Source organism: Phyllobates terribilis, unplaced genomic scaffold, assembly GCF_046119375.1.
Source record: "Phyllobates terribilis strain yellow unplaced genomic scaffold, ASM4611937v1 Scaffold_9__5_contigs__length_417890890, whole genome shotgun sequence".
In the NCBI taxonomy this organism is placed as follows: Eukaryota; Metazoa; Chordata; class Amphibia; order Anura; family Dendrobatidae; genus Phyllobates; species Phyllobates terribilis.
Window position 1 is genome coordinate 50,741,847 of NW_027362769.1, and position 21,545 is coordinate 50,763,391.

The following is a 21,545-nucleotide window of genomic DNA, read 5'->3' on the forward strand; positions in this document are numbered from 1 at the left end:
AGGTTAACGGCAAACCCAAAAAAATGGGTGATAGGGCTAGAGGAAGCCCGATATTTGGGGTATGTGATTGGCCGAGGAGTTTTCAAGCCCCAAATCAATAAAGTTGAGGCCATAAAAAACTGGCCTAAACCGTCAAGTACAAAGCAGGTGAGGGCATTCCTTGGCATCCTTGGGTATTACCGCCAGTTTATACCTAATTTTGCTGGGAGAACGGCGGCCCTGACCGATGTCTTGAAAGGGAAAAAAAAAAAATCTGTAATGGTTCGGTGGAACCCTCAGGCAGAAGAAGCCTTTCAGTCCATGAAGTTGGCCCTGTGTGGACAGCAGGTCCTCATCAGCCCCAACTTCAAGGAAACCTTCAATGTACAGACAGATGCCTCGGAAGTAGGCCTAGGGGCGGTAATGTCACAAAAAGTGAATGGTGAAGAGCACCCGGTCACCTACTTGAGTAGAAAACTTGTCCCGGTAGAGAAAAACTATAGCGTGGAAGAGAAAGAGTGTTTGGCTATTAAGTGTGCCTTGGAATCGCTACGTTATTATTTACTCGGGCGTCAGCTCCGCTTGGTGACGGACCACTCACCCTTGGTATGGATGAGGAACGCCAAGGAGAGGAATGCGCGACTCACCAGGTGGTTCTTGTCACTGCAAAATTTCAGTTTCTCTGTAGAACATCGCCCTGGCAAGTCGCAGGCAAACACGGATGCCCTGTCCCGGGCACCTTGTATGGTGTCAAATGTTCACCCCCACAAGTTTGAACAGAGGGGGGGGGGGGGATATGTGAGGCAGTGATCGGGATCATATACAAAGGACATTATATATCCCCCAGAATGTGTACAGAGACCTATTAAATCCATTGGAGTACATTGCAGTCAGAAACTCACCTGCGGCTGCAATGCAGGAATGAAGGTGAACATTGACCTGGGTAGGGCCTTCATTTCTTGGTGGAGGCTACAGGAAGGCAGTGGGGCGGCCTCCTCCCTCCAACCCGGGTTTTCCAGTGGCTCTTGCCACAGGTCCTTTAAATACCCTGCACTAAGGATTAGTGTTGTTCAGTGTTGGGACCTGCTAGTAACATAGCAGGAAAGCTTGGCGGATCTGTGAGAAGCTGAACCCACGCCTAGGAAGGCTCTGCACCTGTCAGGCTCTGAGCGACCCGGCGCGGCCGTTGCCCACAGCAACCGTTGTTTAAGGACCCGGCTGCGAACCGGAGGACTTTCTGTTTACCTGTAAGTTTTGCTGAATAAAAGCTGTTTATGTTGGACTTGCTTGGGTCACTGCCTCAGTTACTGCACGGTGAAAACACCGCCGCCTTACAGCTTGCAAAGCGCTGTGGAATAATGGTGCTGTATAAGTGAGTAAAATAAATAAATAAATATTGAATTTTAGGATTGCTACATCCAATAGATGGTTCTAGTCTGAAGATGATATTTGCATATTTAATTTCCCATAGGAGCATTGCATGGTCTAAAAGTCTCCTTACGCTGGCTTGGCGCTCTCTACTTGGAGAAATGTTGCCCTCTTATACCCTCTGTCAGCGGCCTCTCACCCAGCCAAATCAAATCTCTAGCTTTGAACTGATAAGGGACAAACACCTCCAAACATGTGTCTACAAATGTCTGGTTTGGTCTTTTTATCCTAAGTCATGTCACAAGGATCCGTAAAGAGTCGAGATTGACTTTTAGGATTGCTACTTCCAACTGGAGGCGCTAGTGTTCTAATTCTCTTTCTCTGAAGAGGATATTTGCATCTTAGCGGCCAAGCAAACACACAGTGTCTGATGGCTCAGTGGCTGAGAAGGAGCATAGTTTATTTTCTTTGTGTGACACAAATGGCAGACCCATCGGAGTAGCCGATCTGCATCGGTCATTAGAGAAGTTTACTTCCTCTAGCCAATCGGTCATGGAAATGATCAATGCCCCTGCCCAAAGCCTAATCTACACCTACCCTGGTAATATATCGAGTAGTCCTTCAAAAATCATGAAATATAATGATTTCACCTTACCTCCTTTCAATTCCTCTGGTAAGATGAAAGGCCAAAGAGAATTAATATAAAATGATTATTTATTATTAGCACTGCATTCATAAAGGACATTATGTGCAGAACAGCTGGCTAAGATCTTTGGGCAGCAGATCAGAGGGTGGCTATACACAGAACGGCATCATGCTGGGAACATGCCAACAGATACTGCTAACCAGATGGGAAGAAACACTCAGATCAACATTTTTATACTGTATCACTTTCTTTACGTTGCCAAATAGTTCTAAGATATATTAATATTTTCAAGCCAGTGTTTAATATGTTCAATATACACATGTGACTGTTATAAAAAGTGTGATCAAACCTTTTATTACACTGAATACAAGACTTATTACATGATACCAGTACAGGATTAAGTAATTTCTAGCACTACATAACCTCAAATGTATATTTACCTGATTCAAATGTTTCCTCATCTAGCCAAAGAAAAAAAAAGAGTGAATCATTATTTATAATTTCTTCATTATAAGTGCGTGGTCAGACAGCCGTATAAATCGGACCGAGCTCTCTCGACCCGAGCATGACCGCTACATAGAAATACATGGAACTATCATGCTTGGGTCAGGAGAGCCGCCAGCGAGTCCGTGCACTGCTTTTTGAGCTCGGACCGATTTATACGGCTGTCTGACTGCACCCTTACAGTAAAATTATTTTCATTTGGTAGCAATAGGATGGTTCAGATTATGGATTATTAAATATGCTATATTATCAGTCATGGAAAGATATAAAAACTCACCAGTAAAGGAAGAGAAATTTCAGAACTAAAGCTTCAAAAAGATGTTAACACTAGGTCTAACATAACTTTATTTTAATCACTTTTTAACAGGGTTGTCTCAAGTTTGTAAATGGTTAAAGTTGCAAAGTGCTTGTAAAAACAAGCAATGTAGGAAATTTGCACATTCCGCAAGCCTTCTTTATCAGTCTCCAAAACTCTGTTTATAAATATCAGCCATCATGTAATTCAACCATTTTCCACAAGTTGCCCATCGTTTTCCCTTGCATGTATACCCACTTTTCATATTTGACCATTTAAATAAGCTACTCCTCACTTTTATATTTGTAATATGTCTGGTCACAAAGAGAAGTTTACCAATAGAAATTATTTTTTCTTCTAGGCCCCATTAGTTCAGTAACCCCACCCAAAATATAATCTCTTGTTCTCACTGGTGTTTTAATATCACTAACCTCTGATATACTGTATATGAAACAACTAATTGGCAATACTGCTCTAATCTAGTGCAGAACCATAACACATAACCAATAGAGATGAGCGGATCTTCTAAAATTTGAATTTGCCAACTTCGACTAATTTTTCCCTAAAATTTGATTTGCAACAAATAAATTTGTGAGGACTTTAATACTGTAAAGCATGTATATTACACGTAGGTGAGACGAGACAGGGAGAGAGAGAGTGGACTCCGCTGACCATAAGAGCTTACACTTTACAGGAGAGGGGACTCCGCTGACCATAAGAGCTTACACTTTACAGGAGAGAGAGACTTAACCAGTGACTCGAGATGGAAAACAACACTCTGCCATACAAAATGTGAATGAGAATCACTGACCTGTGATGGCCAAGTTACTGACCTCCACTGTACAAGGTATGATCCGTAAGACGTCATAGCTTCAGGGAAATATGGGGAAGCCGTGTGGCTATGCAAAATGAAGTTATCCCACGCTCTGATTCTTCAGCAGTGTGGGAAATGGTGCTGGGCAAGTTGTTTTGTTTTTTTGCCAACCGCCAATTGATTCTCAAAATGTTCAAATTTGCATGAAACCGCAAATATCAGGAAATTCAACTTAGACTCAATCCTCCGCTAATTGTTCCACTTATCTTTAGAACCAAGATTTCTAGAGTTTACTCTGCTAATTGGATTACTCAGAATTTCAGTTAATTTCCATGGCACTACATAAAGATAGTCTTTGGTGTTCATACAATCAACTGCGTGTTTTGTTCCAAAAATATCTGTGACACCCATAGCTCTTCTGCAAGACCCTTTTATGTTTTCACCACATTTTTTAACACGCTATTAAATACATTTAACACAACTGGATCTCTTGTGACAATGCTCTTTTTCGATGCATTTTCGCTGTGATTTGCCGCGGTTTTCTTATGTGGTGGCGTTGGGCATTTGTGAATGTACTCTTACAGGTCTTGTAAATTCCATAATAAATTTTGTGTGTATAGTGGAAACAGAGACTAAATTATTAAACTTGGATTATTAGATACTGAATTAAAAGAATTTCTTGTACACATTTATATCATTGAAAACCACATACATTGATTAATAATCATAATATTCCTTCATAAAATATAACATTTCCTTTTTTTTCTATGCTAATATTAGAGCACTACAAATTGTAACCATATCCATAATGATGTCATGCTAATATGACATTTGACATGTAGACCAGTGACTCTCAACCTTTTACTAAAGAATAAATTCTTAAAACTACACCCCTAAATCAAGGAATCTCGGTATGGAGATTAAAAAAGGTTTCCATAATTTTTGCCGAAAACTGTGATCTGGTTATTCGTAGACTGCACAACTGCAATGACTTCCCCTCCTATGGTGACATAAGCACTGCTGTGTGTGCTCTAATCCAGTCCCATCCCTACTGTAGAAGTAACACTTCTCGCTACTTTTGGCATCTAGGGAACTCCTGATCAGGTTTTAAAGAACACCTCTGCCGAACCCTGGTTAAAAAGATATGATGAGGACAGTAAAACTATTATCATACACAATATTTATAATATATATAGATGGTAAACGCTTACCAGCTTCTACAAATTTCTCATCAATTCTCATATCTTCCTCTGTAAATGACAACACAGAATCAATGTAATTTTTATTAATTTAATACATTAGCCATAAAGTTATATACATATGCATGTCCTGAGACAAAAGCTTAAAGGTTTATTCCCAAAATCACGGTGTGGTCTTATAATAAAGTACAAATATATTTTTTCACTTGTGCCAATGTACCAAATTTTTAAATCTGCCACATTTTGCACATATCACCACCCTAAGTTTGAGCTGCCAGGCAATGTGGGCTGCATTTACAGGGAACAAAAAGAAGAGATATACTGCAGGATGAGATGTATATAGAGGGGACAGAAAGAATAGATATACTGCAGGATGGGTGATATCTAGAGAAGACAGAAAAGAGAGACACATTGCAGAATGGGCTGTACATAGAGGGGACAGAAAGGAGAGATATACGGCAATATAGGGCAGTATATTGAGGGGACAGAAATGAGAGATATACTGCAGGAGGAGTCTATAAATAGAGGGGACTGAAAGTAAAGATTTACTGCAAGATAGGGCTGTGTATATAGGGGTCAAGAAGAACAATATACTGCAGATGAGCTGTATACAGGGGACAGAAAGGAGTGATATACTGCAGAATGGGATTTAAATTTGGGGGACAGAAAGGAGAGAGATGCTGCAGGATGGGGCTGTAGAAAGGGGCTGAGAGGAGAGATATAATGCAGGAAAAGGCTGTATATAGAGGGGACAGAAAAGCGATATATTGCAGGATGGGCTGTAAATAGAGGGGAGCGAAAGGAGGGATATACAGCATGATGGGCTCTATATTTAGGGAACAGAAAGGAGAGATATACTGCAGGATGGGTCTGTACACAGAGGGCTTAGATGAGAGATATAATAATAATTTTTATTTTTACAGCGGCAACATATTCCGCAGCACTTTACAATTTTTACTGCAGGATTGGCTATACACAGGAGGCTGAGAGGAGAGATATATTACAGGTCGGGTTGTATACAGGTGGCTAAGAAAACTGATGTGCTGACTGCAGGATGAGACACTGTAAAGAGGTGCTGAGAGGAGAGATATACTGCAGTATGGGGCTCAATGTACAGGGGCTGAGATTAGTTGAGCTCTGTTTGTTGCCTGCTGCTGATATACCAGTGATGTGAAACTGTAAATGCTGCTGTATTGATTCATATGACAGAGCATTATCTTCTGGCATATACATCAACAGAGCAGCATTTGCAGTTTCACATAGCTGATCTCTGTGCAACAGGCAACAAACACACCTTTGCACTACCATTGTGGAGAAGTGCAGGATAGATGAGCTCTGCTAGAACCAGCTAGCAATAATGAAAAACCACACTGCAGCTATACTGATATAAATGGCAGAAGATAAAATCAGTCAGTCAGGTCAGTGTACAGGAGCAGAGTGTGCAAAGAAGCATAACATGAATTCTACATTTTGATTAACTTGATGATAACACAGAAAGATGGAGCTTGTCTGAAGCACACCGGAAAGGGGGGAGGGGTCTGCAGCACTGAAGAGAAGCAAGTCCTGCTGAGAAACATAGTTTCAGCAGGTAAGACTAGAACCACCCATTCTGATATGTGAAGCTGGATGCACTGAACAGCAGGTAGAGATGAAAAAATACACAAAGGTGCCAGTAAAAAACTTTGTTGGGCTTAGTTTGTATAATATATTCAGTATGCATTTACTGTGCTTTGTGAAAAATAATGCCATTCTGAGCATAGCCTTTTAATATTGATGACAGATTTTCTTACCTTCCCCAATTGTGCTCACTGTCCATGTGAAAGTGTAATTAAAAAAAGAAACAAAGTAAAACTTAATGTAAAACATGAATTACTTTGTTACTCAGGAGTTTACACAGAAATCACAGTGCTTAATAACAGAGCTGAAATCAGCCCCAGCCTTCAGTGAGGGCTAATATCTAACATCATTTCATACATCTGTATAGGAGGTCAGTGCACTGTTTTTCACAGATACAACATTAAATCCCTGCTTTTTCTTCACAAGTTAAACATCAAGAAATTGTTCACATGGAATAACATAATTATAGGTCATTACTCAATATACACATGATTACATAAGCATAGGCATAGAAAAAGCCTCAACACCAACAAGTATATTAACCAAACATGATATTTATTTATTAATTACATAAAATACATATGGAAACTGGCTGCTGAGCTGACACCACAAGGATGGTAGCCGATCAGTGAGCTTAGTAACCCTGCTAGTGCAGATGGAACGCCCTGCTCAGGGCTCACTGATTGGCTGCCGTGCTGTCAACATGAAGTCAGCACCGCAGTTAAAGCTAGACACCGGGAGCAGAGGCAGAGCCTCACAAGTGGACCTGGGGAAGATGAGTAGACCTTGTTTGTTTGTTTTTTTTAGAATACACTGCAGCCAGGGTAGAAAGTTTTTGAAAGGGAACAATCGCTTTAAGTCTAGGCTGCAAATATTGCAATGAGTTACACAAAGAATATACACTGCTCAAAAAAATAAAGGGAACACTTAAACAACACAATGTAACTCCAAGTCAATGACACTTCTGTGATATCTACCTGTATAGTTATGAAGCAACACTGATTTTGAATCAATTTCTCCTGCTGTTGTGCAAATGGAACAGACAACTGGTAGAAATTATAGGCAATTAGCAAGATACCCCCTATAAAGGAGTGGTTCTGCAGATGGTGACCACAGACCATTTCTCTGTTCTCATCCTTTTTGGCTGTTGCTTTGGTCACTTTTTCATTTTGCCATTGCTCTCACCCCTAGAGGTACAGTAGCATGAGGCGGTGTCTACAGTACAACCCACAGAAGTTGCTCAGGTAGTGCAGTTCATCCAGGATGGCACATCAGTGCGATCTGTGGCAAGAAGGGTTGCGGTGTCTGTTAGCACAGTGTCCAGAGCATGGAGCAGATACCAGGAGATGTGGAGGGAGACATAGGAGGGCAACAACCCAGCAGCAGGACCGTTACCTCCTCCTTTGTGCAAGGAGGAACAGGAGGAGCACTGCCAGAGCCCTGCAAAATGACCTCCAGCAGGCCACAAATGTGCATGTGTCTGCACAAACGGTTAGAAACCGACTCCATGAGGGTGGTATGAGGGCCCGATGTCCACAGATGGGGGTTGTGCTCACAGCCCAACACTGGGCAGGACGCTTGGCATTTGCCACTGAACACCAGGATTGGCAAAGTCATCACTGGCGCCCTGTGCTCTTCACAGATGAAAGCAGGTTCACACTGAGCACACGTGACAGACGTGACAGAGTCTGGAGACGCCGTGGAGAGCGACCTGCAGCCTGCAACATCCTTCATCATGACCGGCTTGGCAGTGGGTCAGTAATGGTGTGGGGTGGCATTTCTTTGGAGGGCCGCACAGAGGTAGCCTGACTGCCATTAGGTACCGAGATGAGATCCTCAGACCCCTTGTGAGACCATATGCTGGTGCGGTTGGCCCTGGGTTCCTCCTAATGCAGGACAATGCCAGACCTTATGTGGCTGGAGTGTGTCAGCAGTTCCTGCAAGATGAAGGCATTGAAGCTATGGACTGGACCGCCCATTCCCCAGACCTGAATCCGATTGAGCACATCTGGGACATCATGTCTCACTCCATCCACCAACGTCACATTGCACCACAGACTGTCCAGGAGTTGGCGGATGCTTTAGTCCAGGTCTGGGAGGAGATCCCACAGGAGACCATCCGCAATTTCATCAGGAGCATGCCCAGGCGTTGTAGGGAGGTCATACAGGCACGTGGAGGCCACGCACAATACTGAGCCTCATTTTGACTTGTTTTAAGGACATTACATCAAAGTTGGATCAGCCTGTAGTGTATTTTTCCACTTTAATTTTGGGGGTGACTCCAAATCCAGGCCTCCATTGGTTAATAAATTCGATTTCCATTGATGATTTTTGTGTGATTTTGTTGTCAGCACATTCAACTTTGTACAGAACAAAGTATTCAATGAGAATATTTCATTCATTCACATCTAGGATGTGTTATTTCAGTGTTTATTTTATTTTTTTGAGCAGTATATATTAAAAAAAAAAAATACAAAATGTAAAATATAAATGATAAAAATAGAGAGAGACAAAATACAGATGCCCAATGTTGTCAGTATAGTGCATTAGCAGATACTCACACTGGGATGCTTTAAGGCAAGTATGGGACATGAATGGCTGAGACCACCAAAACTCCCGTTGTTTCCTGAATACATAAAGAAAAGAAAATTCATAATTTTTGCTTTATAGAAAGCAACAGTTGGAAGGAACTGTAGACAGTATTATTAGAACTGTACCTCTTGAGTAAGTGGTTGGATGGTATGAGGCCAGCACATCTGCTGAGGTCTGATGCTTTTCGTGCTTGCCACCACATAGGGTCACTCTGGTCAACTATTTGCAAGATTTCTCCTCTTTTAAAAGGCAGGCCAGCATCTGCACAGGGTATGGCTGGGTCCTGCTGAGGCCAGTAATCTGCCATCGCTCTGACAAACAGCTTATTCACATAGAAGAAAAGAAAGAGGAAAATAATCACAAGAACATGGTTTCAAGTGGGTATAAAACACAACACCATCACATCTTTACCAGCCAGAGCATTCCATAACGTAGGGCTAGAATGAACTATAAATGATTCTGGAGGAAGAGGTGTTTGCTTAATGGAAACTTGTCACTTTACTGAAAATGTAGCCACTGGGTGAAAATGAATGTAATTTTTCCGGGGATCCGCCAGCTTCCAGTTATACAGGTGTACCCGAGCGGCAATAGTGAACATTCAACACCGCTCATTTTACTGTGAGCTTCGGTAAACTTGCCCTGGTACTTTAATTGCCTTTCGGCTCTGCAGAGCATCTGTGCAGAGCAACTGAAAGGCAGCGGCTCCAGGGAGGAAAGAAGTTCATTTTCTCCCTGTAGCCGCACTTTCAGTAAGGCAGCCATTCAGCATTGTAACACTATCAACCTACAGATTATTCCTTTATCTGCCAATAAATAGCATTTGCCGAGGTGAGAGATTCCCTTTAAATGAACATTTACAGATTAATTTCACCATTTCCTGACCAGGCAATTTTTCATTTTTGCTCTTTTGTCATAACTTTTTAAAAATGTTTCCATCAACATAGCTGTTACAAGGGCTTATTTTTCAGTGACACCATTAATTTTACCATATAATGTACTGAAAATCTGGAACAAAAATTCCAAGTCGGGTAAAATGGTGAATAAAAACACAATTCCTCCATTGTTTTGGTTGGTTTCAGTGTTAAGATGTTCATTATGTGGAAAAAACAATGACATAAATCTTCTGGTGAGTAGGATTGAACCTGCAATACTGCAGTACAACAAGCCCAACCTCAAAGATGGAGGCCCCAAGCTGCCATTGTAACTCATTGGCACCTTGCAATCATTTAACTGATTGACAGCAGCATTCAAGTTGTTAAGGCAACTAAGATAGAGGCAAGTGCCGGCTGTATAATACAGCTGAGACTTGCTGTGTATAGAGCAACAAGACAACAAGGGAAGGAAACAAAAGGCTATGGCTGCAACCTTCTGCTTTATTTTGTAAAAAAAAAAAACATTATGAGTACATCCGTGATTTAAAGGGGAACCTGTCTTGAGAATTTTATACATCATGGTTGAAACTCTCTTGTCATTCCTCCCTATTGTCCGCCTGCCTCCTGTGTCTGAATGACAGGTCAGGGGAAGCAGGACACTATAACAAGAGTGAATAGTCATTCAAAAAACAGAAGGCAGGTAGGAAATAGGGAGGGCAGGAGAGATGCAAGTGCATTGTCCTACCACAAAGCACTTGCAGCTCATTTGCATATGATTTCAACAGTGGATTTCTCAGAAACTGCAAAAGGGTTATCTACAATTAAGGTATGGATTTAATGACGTTGAAAGCGCCTGTAAATACATTGCATTAGTGTGAGGTATAAAATCCTAATGATAAATTACCTTTAAGGTGTGCCCTAGTATCTCCCAGAAAATCTAAGATTAAAATCTGATCCTATGTTTACCACCTTCATTTGCATTTCAGTAAGGCCACGTGCACACGTTCAGTATTTGGTGAGTTTTTTACCTAACTATTAACCAAAACCAAGAGTGGGTAAAAAATGCAGAAGTGGTGACGTGTTTCTATTAGGGTATGTGCCCACGATCAGGATATAGTAGAGCTTTGGACGCAGCGTATTGTTCCACTCCTGGTTTTGGCTTACAAATAGTGAGGTATAAAAACTCAAAAATACTGACTATGTGCACGTGGCCTAAATCCTTTGATGGTCCAGAAAAATTCCATGAGGGAGTAAGGTTGAAATTTAGAGATAATATATTTGTTTAGGTGCTTTAAATTTTTTCCTCCTTTTTTTAAAATGGACATTTATGAGTCAACTGAATCCTGTGGGGTGAGTGAACAAACTCTCTGCAATTACAGAAGAAATCATCCAGAAATAACTGCACACTTGGAAAACTCATTTATAAATGGAAAGAGATTTTTATTATGTCTGAGAAGGTCAAACACCTAGACACATGCTAATACTAGTAAGACAATAATAAGACACTGAGATTAGGCAATTCTAAATTTATCATGACTGTGAGGATAACTTAAATGTAGATTTTTTAACATTAGGTTAGTTAGAGAGCCATGTGTAAAGACCCCGTCACACTAAGCGACGCTACAGCGATCCCGACAACGATACGACCTGGCAGGGATCGTTGCTGCGTCGCTATGTGGTCGCTGGTGAGATGTCAAACAGTCAGATCTTCCCAACGACGCAGCAGCGATGCAGCGACCCGTAGCGACCTGTATAACGATGCAAGCCTATGTGTTTCTGTGTCTGAGTCGTCAACAAGGTCGTTGGTAAGGTGTCAAACACACCGATGCATGCTACCCAGCGGGACCTCAACGATCAAAGAAATGTCCAGACCATTCCGACACGACCAGTGATCTCACAGCAGGGGCCTGGTCGCTGCTAAGTGTCAAACATAGCGAGGTCGCTACTGAGGTCGCTGTTGAGTCACAAAAGTTGTGACTCAGCAGCGATCTCGCTAGCGATCTCGCTTAGTGTGACGGTGGCTTAAAGCATAAGTAGCATCTTTGGAGTGTTAAAGCAAACATATAGGAACTAAAAGAAATGGATTCAACTTACCATGGTGTGACTGCTTACAGTGCGATCACCTACGGGTATGAGTTTAAAGATGATTGTCCCTTCAGAATGAACCTGCAGAATTATTAAAGAATATTTATTGGGATAAAAGACAAAAGGAGGAAAAAAAGAATAGATATAGAAAAGAATTAGAGGGAAAAGGAGAGAAAGAAAGAGAAATGAATGGCAATAGAGAATGAGTTTTGAAAGGGAAAGAAAAAAGAAAAGAGATTTAACCTGTCACATCATTTTGCCCTTCTAAACTGCTCCCAATGCCATACAGGTCATCTAATGTGTAGCCCAAACCTGTCTATAAGGCTAAACGCCTTAGCATATAAGTAGAAAAAGTCATCTTTGCTCACCTTCTATGTAAATCCCTGGCTTACAGTCATGTGTGTGCTCCTGGATATCGTTTCATTCACGCTCCTCCGGCCAGTAGTCATGAGTCGACCACCGTAGTTTAAATGATGGGAAGAACTAATCCAATGTTGCGGCCCTCTCTCAGGAAATCACATGGCTTTGCGCTGATATCCAGCTCCCCGGACGTGCACATTGAATCTGGGTATATGTCCCCAGCTTCACTTTCGATCTGCGCATGCTCTGGAAGGTGCTGGTACTTAGAGGCTTGGTGCATGCTGTGAGTGCTCATTGCTCACATCGCTACATGCGCTCAAGGCATGTACCAAGCTTCTAAGTACCGGCACCTTCCAGAGCATGCGCAGATCAAAAGTGAAGCTGGGTAAGAACACCCAGCTTCAATGCACATGCCAGAGGAGCTGGCTGTCAGCACAAACCTGTGGTGATTTGCTCAGTGAGGGTCGTGATGTTTGATCAGTTCAGTCCATCATTATAACTGCAGTGAGCAATGAGCATGACTATTGGCCAGAGGAGCATGACTGGAGCAATATCCAGAGTCACCCACATGACTGGAAACCTGGGATTTACAAGGTGAGCAAAGACTAAAAGTGTTTTTACTTATATACTGGTGTGTTTAGCTTTTTAGATACATTAGGGATGCACATAACATGACCTCTATATCATTGGTGGCAGTTTATAGGTCAAAATGGCATGACACGTTCCCTTTAAAGAGAGGGAGAGAATCCAGAGCAAGAAGAAAAGGGAGGGACGGAGAGAAAAGAGTGGGGGATAGAGAAAGGATTGGAGAGAGGGAAGGGAAGAGAGAGGAGACAGATGGGGAGAAGAAAGGGAGAGAGATTAAGACAGCAAAGCAAGAGAGATGGGTAAAGGGAGAATAAAGAGAAACAATATAAAAAAGAGGTAATAAGGAAGAGTGAAAACTGAGAAGATAAAAAAGACATAGAAAAGAAAGAGCATAGGGAAGAAGCATAATATTCTTCTGTATTCTGCCCCCCATCCATCTCTTCCAATTATAGAGCATAGGGAAGAAGCACAATATTCTTCTGTATTCTGCCCCCCATCCATCTCTTCCAATTATAGAGCATAGGGAAGAAGCACAATATTCTTCTGTATTCTGCCCCCCATCCATCTCTTCCGATTATAGAGCATAGGGAAGAAGCACAATATTCTTCTGTATTCTGCCCCCCATCCATCTCTTCCGATTATACCTCTCATCTTGGGTATGTTATTCCCAAACTCACGCCCTTTTGTTGTCTGTGCCTACACGACAGTGTACGTATAAGTAGAATCTAGCAATGCAAATGCCTACTAATATTCAATCATTTATATGCAATATGCTAAAAACATAACATTTGCATACAAATAACTGTAGTGCTCAGGTAGATCACTGTAGAAGATGTGAAATGTGTGTAATTTTATATGATATTACATATATACCAGAATCTGAATAACTTGTTCAGGTTCCAGGCCGTCCACAGGAACCCCATTTACTTCTACCAGTTTATCACCAGCATACAGGAGACCTGTGATGGAAGTAAGGAACAGGTTCAATGATACAATGTACACTTCACAATACTGACACACTTAAAGGGGTTGTCCAGGTTTTTCACTGTTGCTTTTTTGCTGTTGATAGGTAAAGGGGTTGACTGCAGTCTTGTGAATCTTCACACAAGCATGCGAAGCTGCGTCTAGTCAGCATGTGGCTGGGAGTATGCATATCACATACTTGCGGTCACATGACTGCTCGATCCTCACCGCCGGCACCAGAGAATCCTCACAATACGCACTGTGCGCAGTGTGAGGATTCACAGGTCTGCAGTCACATAGAGCAACTGCAGATTTTGTGATAAACCTGGACAACCTCTTTAATAATAATCACACTTTTTATTCCAGTTGTGTACACTTACCACTTCTATCTGCAAGGCCACCATGGATGACTCTGGCAACTATGATGTCACCAGTGATTTCATGACGTTTAATTGTAGCGCCCTTGGAAAAAATAATATTATGTAAGGGTCACTGATGAGACATTTATGACATAACTATTCAGGTTAGTCTATGTATATGACTGCGTATAAAGAAGAAGATGAACTAAAGGAGTTTACCACTAAATATGACACGGGGCATTTTATGGGCACTAACCATAATTAGTAGGTGAATTGGCATTAATGCACCTGTACAAAACGACCAATGACAACCCATAACTGTACTGGAATCAAAATTAACAATTGACATGTAAGAGGGACGGCAAAAAATCATCGCCACAACCCCTTACAGAAGACATATAAACTATATAGTTGAGTTGATCCAGCGGAGTAACTGTCCAACCTGAGTCACGTAATGTCACACTGTGGTTATACCCGATCAGCTGTTATTACATGTATACTAGGTTTACTCTGCAGACTGCAGTTCAGACTTCCTTTTTTCTGAATGCCATTACAGGAACAAAAAATATGAAACTCCAGCAAGAAAAACATTTGTCCTGTGATGGATATAAACAGTGCTAGACTGACCCAATTGCCATTAATGGGGTCCATTTGGTTTCTGTTTTGGGTGTCTGTCATTTTAACAGAATAAAAAGCTCTGAATTCTGCCATTTTTTACGTGTAAAAATTAAAGAACATATCTGTATGGGTGCTGGCCCTTTAAATAGTAATGTGTGCACTATCTCATGAGGTCAAGGGGCACCTTACACCGAATGCGTAGCTATGGCTCTGTTAACGTATCAGGCAATGGGCGCAGTCAGACAGCCGTATAAATCGGATCGAGATTGGACGACAATGCACGGACTGGCCGGCGGATCTCCGACCTGAGCATGACAGCTGCATTCAAATACATGAAGCCATTATACTAAGGTTGGGAGAGCTGCCGACCAGTCTGTGCACAGCGTTCCGATCTTGGCACAATTTATACGACTGTCTGACTGCGCCCAATTGATCAGTAATGGTTAAATTACTAAGTATTATTGTGTGTGCTGTGAGTATATGAGCTTGGCTATGGTCACTCAAGGCAGATCCAGGGTATAAAATGCTCATTCTACTGCAACTCCTGGTCAGAAGCTGCTGCTGATAGGTAATGGGGTTGTCTGTCAGTAAAACACATGTTTTTTTTTAGCCATTATAAATAATAAACGGAGGCATACTCACCTTCCGGCATACCTGCGGATCCAGCACAGGCCGCTGTGGAAATGGTGTCTGCCCCGTTCAGAAGTCCCAGAAGCTCTGCATATGACATTTCTCCGATGACATGCTCTTCTGCTTACCTGACTAGTTATAGACTGCAGCGGTGGACTCCCAAACGAGGCAGACCCCGCTTTCGGAGCGGCCTGCACTGGATCCGCAAAGGTAAGCCTCCATTTTTAATCAACCCATGGCTTAAAAAAAATGACTGTCAGACAACGCCTTTAAGTAAAGGATGTTGAGAGACCTATTCAGGATTGCTGCTAAATTGAGCCTATCAGGACAAAAATCTGTAGAGTGATGGGGGATCTGGAACAACAGATGGCTGCAGACAACTACCTGGTGACTACCTCAGGGCAACTCTTGTCCTGGTTAAAAATATCATATGAGTGTTGTTCAATAAGTTATCTACCCCAGCATGTTCTGCCAGTGTTAGAGCTGAACTTTTCTGTGCCTGTTGAGACATACAAGTGCTTCTCATTAAATTAGAATATCATTAAAAAGTTGATTTATTTCAGTTCTTCAATACAATAAGTGAAACTCATATATTATATAGAGTCATTACAAACAGAGTGATCTATTTCAATTGTTTATTTCTGTTAATGTAAGGGCTGTGGAGTCGGTAAGCCAAACCTCCGACTTTGACTCCAACTCCGACTCCTCAATTTCCATGACACCGACTCCACGACTCCCTCATACATGGCTCGTGTTTAAGTGATAAATTTACTCGAGCACAGATTCATCTCAGCTAAAAGTCTAAACCTTAGATCAGGAATAGGACAGACATTTATAGGACATTTCATAACTTTCCCAAATGATTATGAAAAAATATTCCCCACAAACCGCATTGAACTACTGTACCCAATTTATTATAAATTTTAGAAGTTGGAGTCGGAGTCTGTCCCTTTTATACTTGTTCCGATTCCGACTCCACCTACACGACTTCGACACCACAGCCCTGGTTAATGTTGATGATTATGGTTTACAGCCAATGAAAACACAAAAGTCATTATCTCAGTAAATTAGAATAATTAACAAAAACACCTACAAAGGCTTCCGAAGCATTTAAAAAGGTCCCTTAGTCTGTTTCAGTAGACTCCACAATCATGGGGAAGACTGCTGACTTCACAGATGTTCAGAAGGCAGTCATTGACACACTCCACAAGGAGGGTAAGCCACAAAAAGTCATTGCTAAAGAAGCTGGCTGTTCACAGAGTGCTGTCTCCAAGCATATTAATGGAAAGTTGAGTGCAAGGAAAAAGTGTGGTAGAAAAAGGTGCACAAGCAACCGGGATAACCACAGCCTTGAAAGGATTGTTAATAAAAGGCCATTCAAAAATTTGGGGGAGATTCACAAAGAGTGGACTGCTGCTGGAGTCATTGCTTCAAGAGCCACCACACAAGACGTATCCAGGACATGGGCTACAAGTGTCACATTCCTTGTGTCAAGCCACTCATGACCAATAGACAATGCCAGAAGCGTCTTACCCGGGCCAAGGAGAAAAAGACCTGGACTGTTGCTCAGTGGTCCAAGATGTTGTTTTCAGATGAAAGTAAATTTTGCATTTCATTTGGAAATCAAGGTCCCAGACTCTGGAAGAAGAGTGGAGAGGCCACAATCCAAGCTGCTTGAGGTCTAGTGTGAAGTTTCCTCAATCGGTGATGGTTTGGGGGGCCATGTCATCTGCTGGTGTAGGTCCACTGTGTTTCATCAAGACCAAAGTCAGCGCAGCCGTCTACCAAGAAATTTTAGAGCACTTCATGCTCTGCCGACAAGCTTTTTGGAGATGGAAATTTAATTCTCCAGCAGGACTTGGCACCTGTCCACACTGCCAAAAGTACCAATACCTGGTTTAAAAACAACAGTATCACTGTGCTTGACAGGCCAGCAAACTCGCCTGACCTTAACCCCATCGAGAATCTATGGGGTATTGTGAAGAGGAAGATGAGAGACACCAGACCCAACAATGCAGACGAGCTGAAGGTTGCTATCAAAGCAACCTGGGCTTCCATAACACCTCAGCAATGCCACAGGCTGATCGCCTCCATACCACGCCACATTGATGCAGTAATTGATGCAAAAGGAGCCCCGACCAAGTATTGAGTGCATTTACTGAACATACATTTCAGTAGGCCAACATTTCAGATTTTAAAAACATTTTTCAAGCTGTTGTTATAAAGTATTCTAATTTACTGAGATAATGACTATTGTGTTTTCATTGGCTGTAAGCCATAATCATCAACATTAACAGAAATAAACACTTGAAATAAATTACTCTGTTTGTAATGACTCTATATAATATATGAGTATATACAGTGGTGGCCAAAAGTATTGGCACCCCTGCAATTCTGTCAGATAATACTCAGTTTCTTCCTGAAAATGATTGCAATCACAAATTCTTTGGTCTTATTATCTTCATTTAATTTGCTTGCAAGGAAAAAACACAAAAGAAAATGAAGCAAAAATCAAATCATTGATCATTTCACACAAAACTCCAAAAATGGGCCAGACAAAAGTATTGGCACCCTCAGCCTAATACTTGGTTGCACAAGCTTTAGCCAAAATAACTGCGAACAACCGCTTCCGGTAACCATCAATGAGTTTCTTACAATGCTCTGCTGGAATTGTAGACCATTCTTCTTTGGCAAACTGCTCCAGGTCCCTGATATTTGAAGGGTGCCTTCTCCAAACTGCCATTTTGAGATCTCTCCACAGGTGTTCTATGGGATTCAGGTCTGGACTCATTGCTGGCCACCTTAGAAGTCTCCAGTGCTTTCTCTCAAACCATTTTATAGTGCTTTTGGAAGTGTGTTTTGGGTCATTGTCCTGCTGGAAGACCCATGACCTCTGAGGGAGACCCAGCTTTCTCACACTGGGCCCTACATTATGCTGCAAAATTTGTTGGTAGTCTTCAGACTTCATAATGCCATGCACACGGTCAAGCAGTCCAGTGCCAGAGGGAGCAAAGCAACCCCAAAACATTAGGGGACCTCCGCCATGTTTGACTGTAGGGACCATGTTCTTTTCTTTGAATGCCTCTTTTTTTTCCTGTACACTCTATGTTGATGCTTTTTCCCAAAAAGCTCTACTTTTGTCTCATCTGACCAGAGAACATTCTTCCAAAACGTTTTAGGCTTTCTCAGGTAAGTTTTGGCAAACTCCAGCCTGGCTTTTTTATGTCTCGGGGTAAGAAGTGGGGTCTTCCTGGGTATCCTACCATACAGTCCCTTTTCATTCAGACGCCGACGGATAGTACGGGTTGACACTGTTGTACCCTTGGACTGCAGGGCAGCTTGAACTTGTTTGGATGTTAGTCGAGGTTCTTTATCCACCATCCGCACAATCTTGCGTTGAAATCTCTCGTCAATTTTTCTTTTCCGTCCACATCTAGGGAGGTTAGCCACAGTGCCATGGGCTTTAAACTTCTTGATGACACTGCGCACGGAAGACAGAGGAACATTCAGGTCTTTGGAGATGGACTTGTAGCCTTGAGATTGCTCATGCTTCCTCACAATTTTGTTTCTCAAGTCCTCAGACAGTTCTTTGGTCTTCTTTCTTTTCTCCATGCTCAATGTGGTAAACACAAGGACACAGGACAGAGGTTGAGTCAACTTTAATCCATGTTAACTGGCTGCAAGTGTGATTTAGTTATTGCCTACACCTGTTAGGTGCCACAGGTAAGTTACAGGTGCTGTTAATTACACGAATTAGAGAAGCATCACATGATTTTTCAAACAGTGCCAATACTTTTGTCCAACCCCTTTTTTAGGTTTGGTGTGGAATTATTTCCAATTTGGCTTTAGGACAATTCTTTTTGTGTTTTTTTCATTGAAGACAAATTAAATGAAGATAATAATACCAAAGAATTTGTGATTGCAATCATTTTCAGGAAGAAACTGAGTATTATCTGACAGAATTGCAGGGGTGCCAATACTTTTGGCCACCACTGTATGAATTTCATTTTTTGTATTGAAGAACTGAAATAAATCAACTTTTTGATGATATTGTAATTTAGTGAGAAGCACTTGTATCTGGATGGACTTGCAACTGACACAGTAGAAGTTCAGTCTGATGAAAGCACTGGAAGTGAAAGGATGACAAGTGCAGTACAGAGCAGCTCTACATAGAAAGGCATTTGTAGCTTAGTTCCATGATTAAATTCCTTACAAAGGAAGAAAAGAAGCCTAAAGAAACCCATAATAGGATAATTTCTGTATATGGTGATGATGGACCTTCCTACTACCAAGCAAAGGTTTGGGCAAGCTGTTTAAATGGGGTAAGGAATCAATTGAAGTTGACCACCATTTATGGTGACCTGTCAACACATCTTCAGAGGAAATGTGCCATAAAGTGGAGGTCATGATTTTGGAAGATTGTCGGGTCAAAGTCAGTGTTATAGCTCATGAATAAGGTATTTCAGTTGGCACAGTTTCTAGTATCATTCATGATGTTTTGATGGTGTCAAAGGTCACTCCCCTTTGGGTACCATGAATGTTGACGTTTGATTAAAAAAACCTGTCACCAGCAATTTAGCCAAGAGGAAATCCAGGAAACTTCTATTCTCTAATTATTAGGGGTGATGAAATATGGGCCCATCATGATCCTGAGACCTAACAAGAGTCCATGTAATGGAAGCACAAGGGTTCACCAACTCCAAAGAAATATTGTTTCCAGCAGTCAGCTGGAAAGATCATGGCAACAGTTTTTTGGGATACAGAAGACGTTTTATTACTAGAATTCATGCCACGCAAGACAACAATTACTGGAGACAACTATGCTTCAACAATTAAGGCATTATGTGTGGCCATCAAAGAGAAATGCCTTGGGAAGTTGTCGGCAGGGGTGTTGCTGCTCCACACTAATGTGCCAGCTCACAATTCTTGCAAATAACAAGCTGCTATCAGGGAATGCAGCTTCATGGAGCTTAACCATCCACCCTACAGTCCGTACCTGGAGAAATTTGTATGTGGGCAATGATTTCCTGATGAAAGGGGCAGTAATAGGATTCTTGCTGCAGCAAGAAGTCTCCTTCTATTCTGAGTGCATCCGATCACTGGCGGCGAAGTGGAATAAGTGTGTTGAAAAGTAGTAACTTTTAAATTTTCTCAGAAAATTTTGTTTTCATATTCAGGTAGATAAATTATTGAATACCCCTCGCATAAATTGACCTGAGACAGTGAAACGAGCTGTGGCTGATGACAATCTCAGCATTGGCCTGAGACTCTAATTGTGTTGTGATATTGGCTGTGAGCCTACTATCGTCTGAGAAAGCAAGGAATGACTGTAGCAAACATCGACAGACCTGAGAAAAGTGAGAGTCTCCGAAACCAGCATGAGGGCCTGGTCTGTGTATGACACTGGCTCATTGAGAAACTGTAACCACTACTTTTACCTGCTTCTACATGAATAAAGTGACTTCAAGGTAACCCTGCCATTCCTGTGTCCAAGGGTCCAGACTAGTGTTGAGTGAGTATGTTCTATTAACCCTTTCGCCGAGTATGCTCGGGCCGAGCTCTGAGTATTTACAGCTGCTCGGTGATAAGGTTAAATCGCTCCTGTGTGCATGATTTGCAACTGTTTGACAGTTTTAATACATGGGAGGAATGTCTATTTCTTACACATTCCTCACATGTAATAAAGCTGTCAAACAGTTGCAAATCATGCACACGGGAGCGATTCAACCATATCACTGAGCAGCTGTAAATACTCGGAGCTCGGCCCGAGCATACTCGCTCAACCCTAGTCCAGACCTATACCCAGGTTCTAACACACAAAGGAAAGGCCTAGATTTTTCGGTTCACTAAAATATTCATAAGTCTTTTATTTTTTGTTTTTTACTGATAGGTTTAAGTGGAGTCCCAACATTCTTCCCAGAGCTTTATCCACTTCACACTTGAAGGAATATATCTTACGGCCATATCAATGTTCTCCTACTATGGAAGATGTTAGCAGCTGCCTTCTAGCCATAATGTGCAGGAGCCACATTTCTGGAATTTGTCCTCAGAGTGGA

The 21,545-nt window shown here is 41.8% G+C and overlaps 1 protein-coding gene across 1 annotated transcript in view; it reads right to left on the reverse strand.

Moving 5' to 3' along the window:
- The window catches only part of MPP4 (MAGUK p55 scaffold protein 4), a 325,130-nt gene that overhangs the window by 272,879 nt on the left and 30,706 nt on the right, over positions 1–21,545 (reverse strand). The window contains exons 6-14 of the mRNA XM_073646104.1: positions 14,263–14,344; positions 13,793–13,878; positions 11,981–12,052; positions 9,140–9,336; positions 8,986–9,048; positions 8,101–8,133; positions 4,818–4,843; positions 2,434–2,454; positions 1,998–2,017 (exon numbers count right to left, since the gene is read on the reverse strand). Of these exons, the coding sequence (XP_073502205.1) occupies positions 1,998–2,017; positions 2,434–2,454; positions 4,818–4,843; positions 8,101–8,133; positions 8,986–9,048; positions 9,140–9,336; positions 11,981–12,052; positions 13,793–13,878; positions 14,263–14,344 (600 nt within the window). The remainder of the gene's footprint in view (positions 1–1,997; positions 2,018–2,433; positions 2,455–4,817; positions 4,844–8,100; positions 8,134–8,985; positions 9,049–9,139; positions 9,337–11,980; positions 12,053–13,792; positions 13,879–14,262; positions 14,345–21,545) is intronic.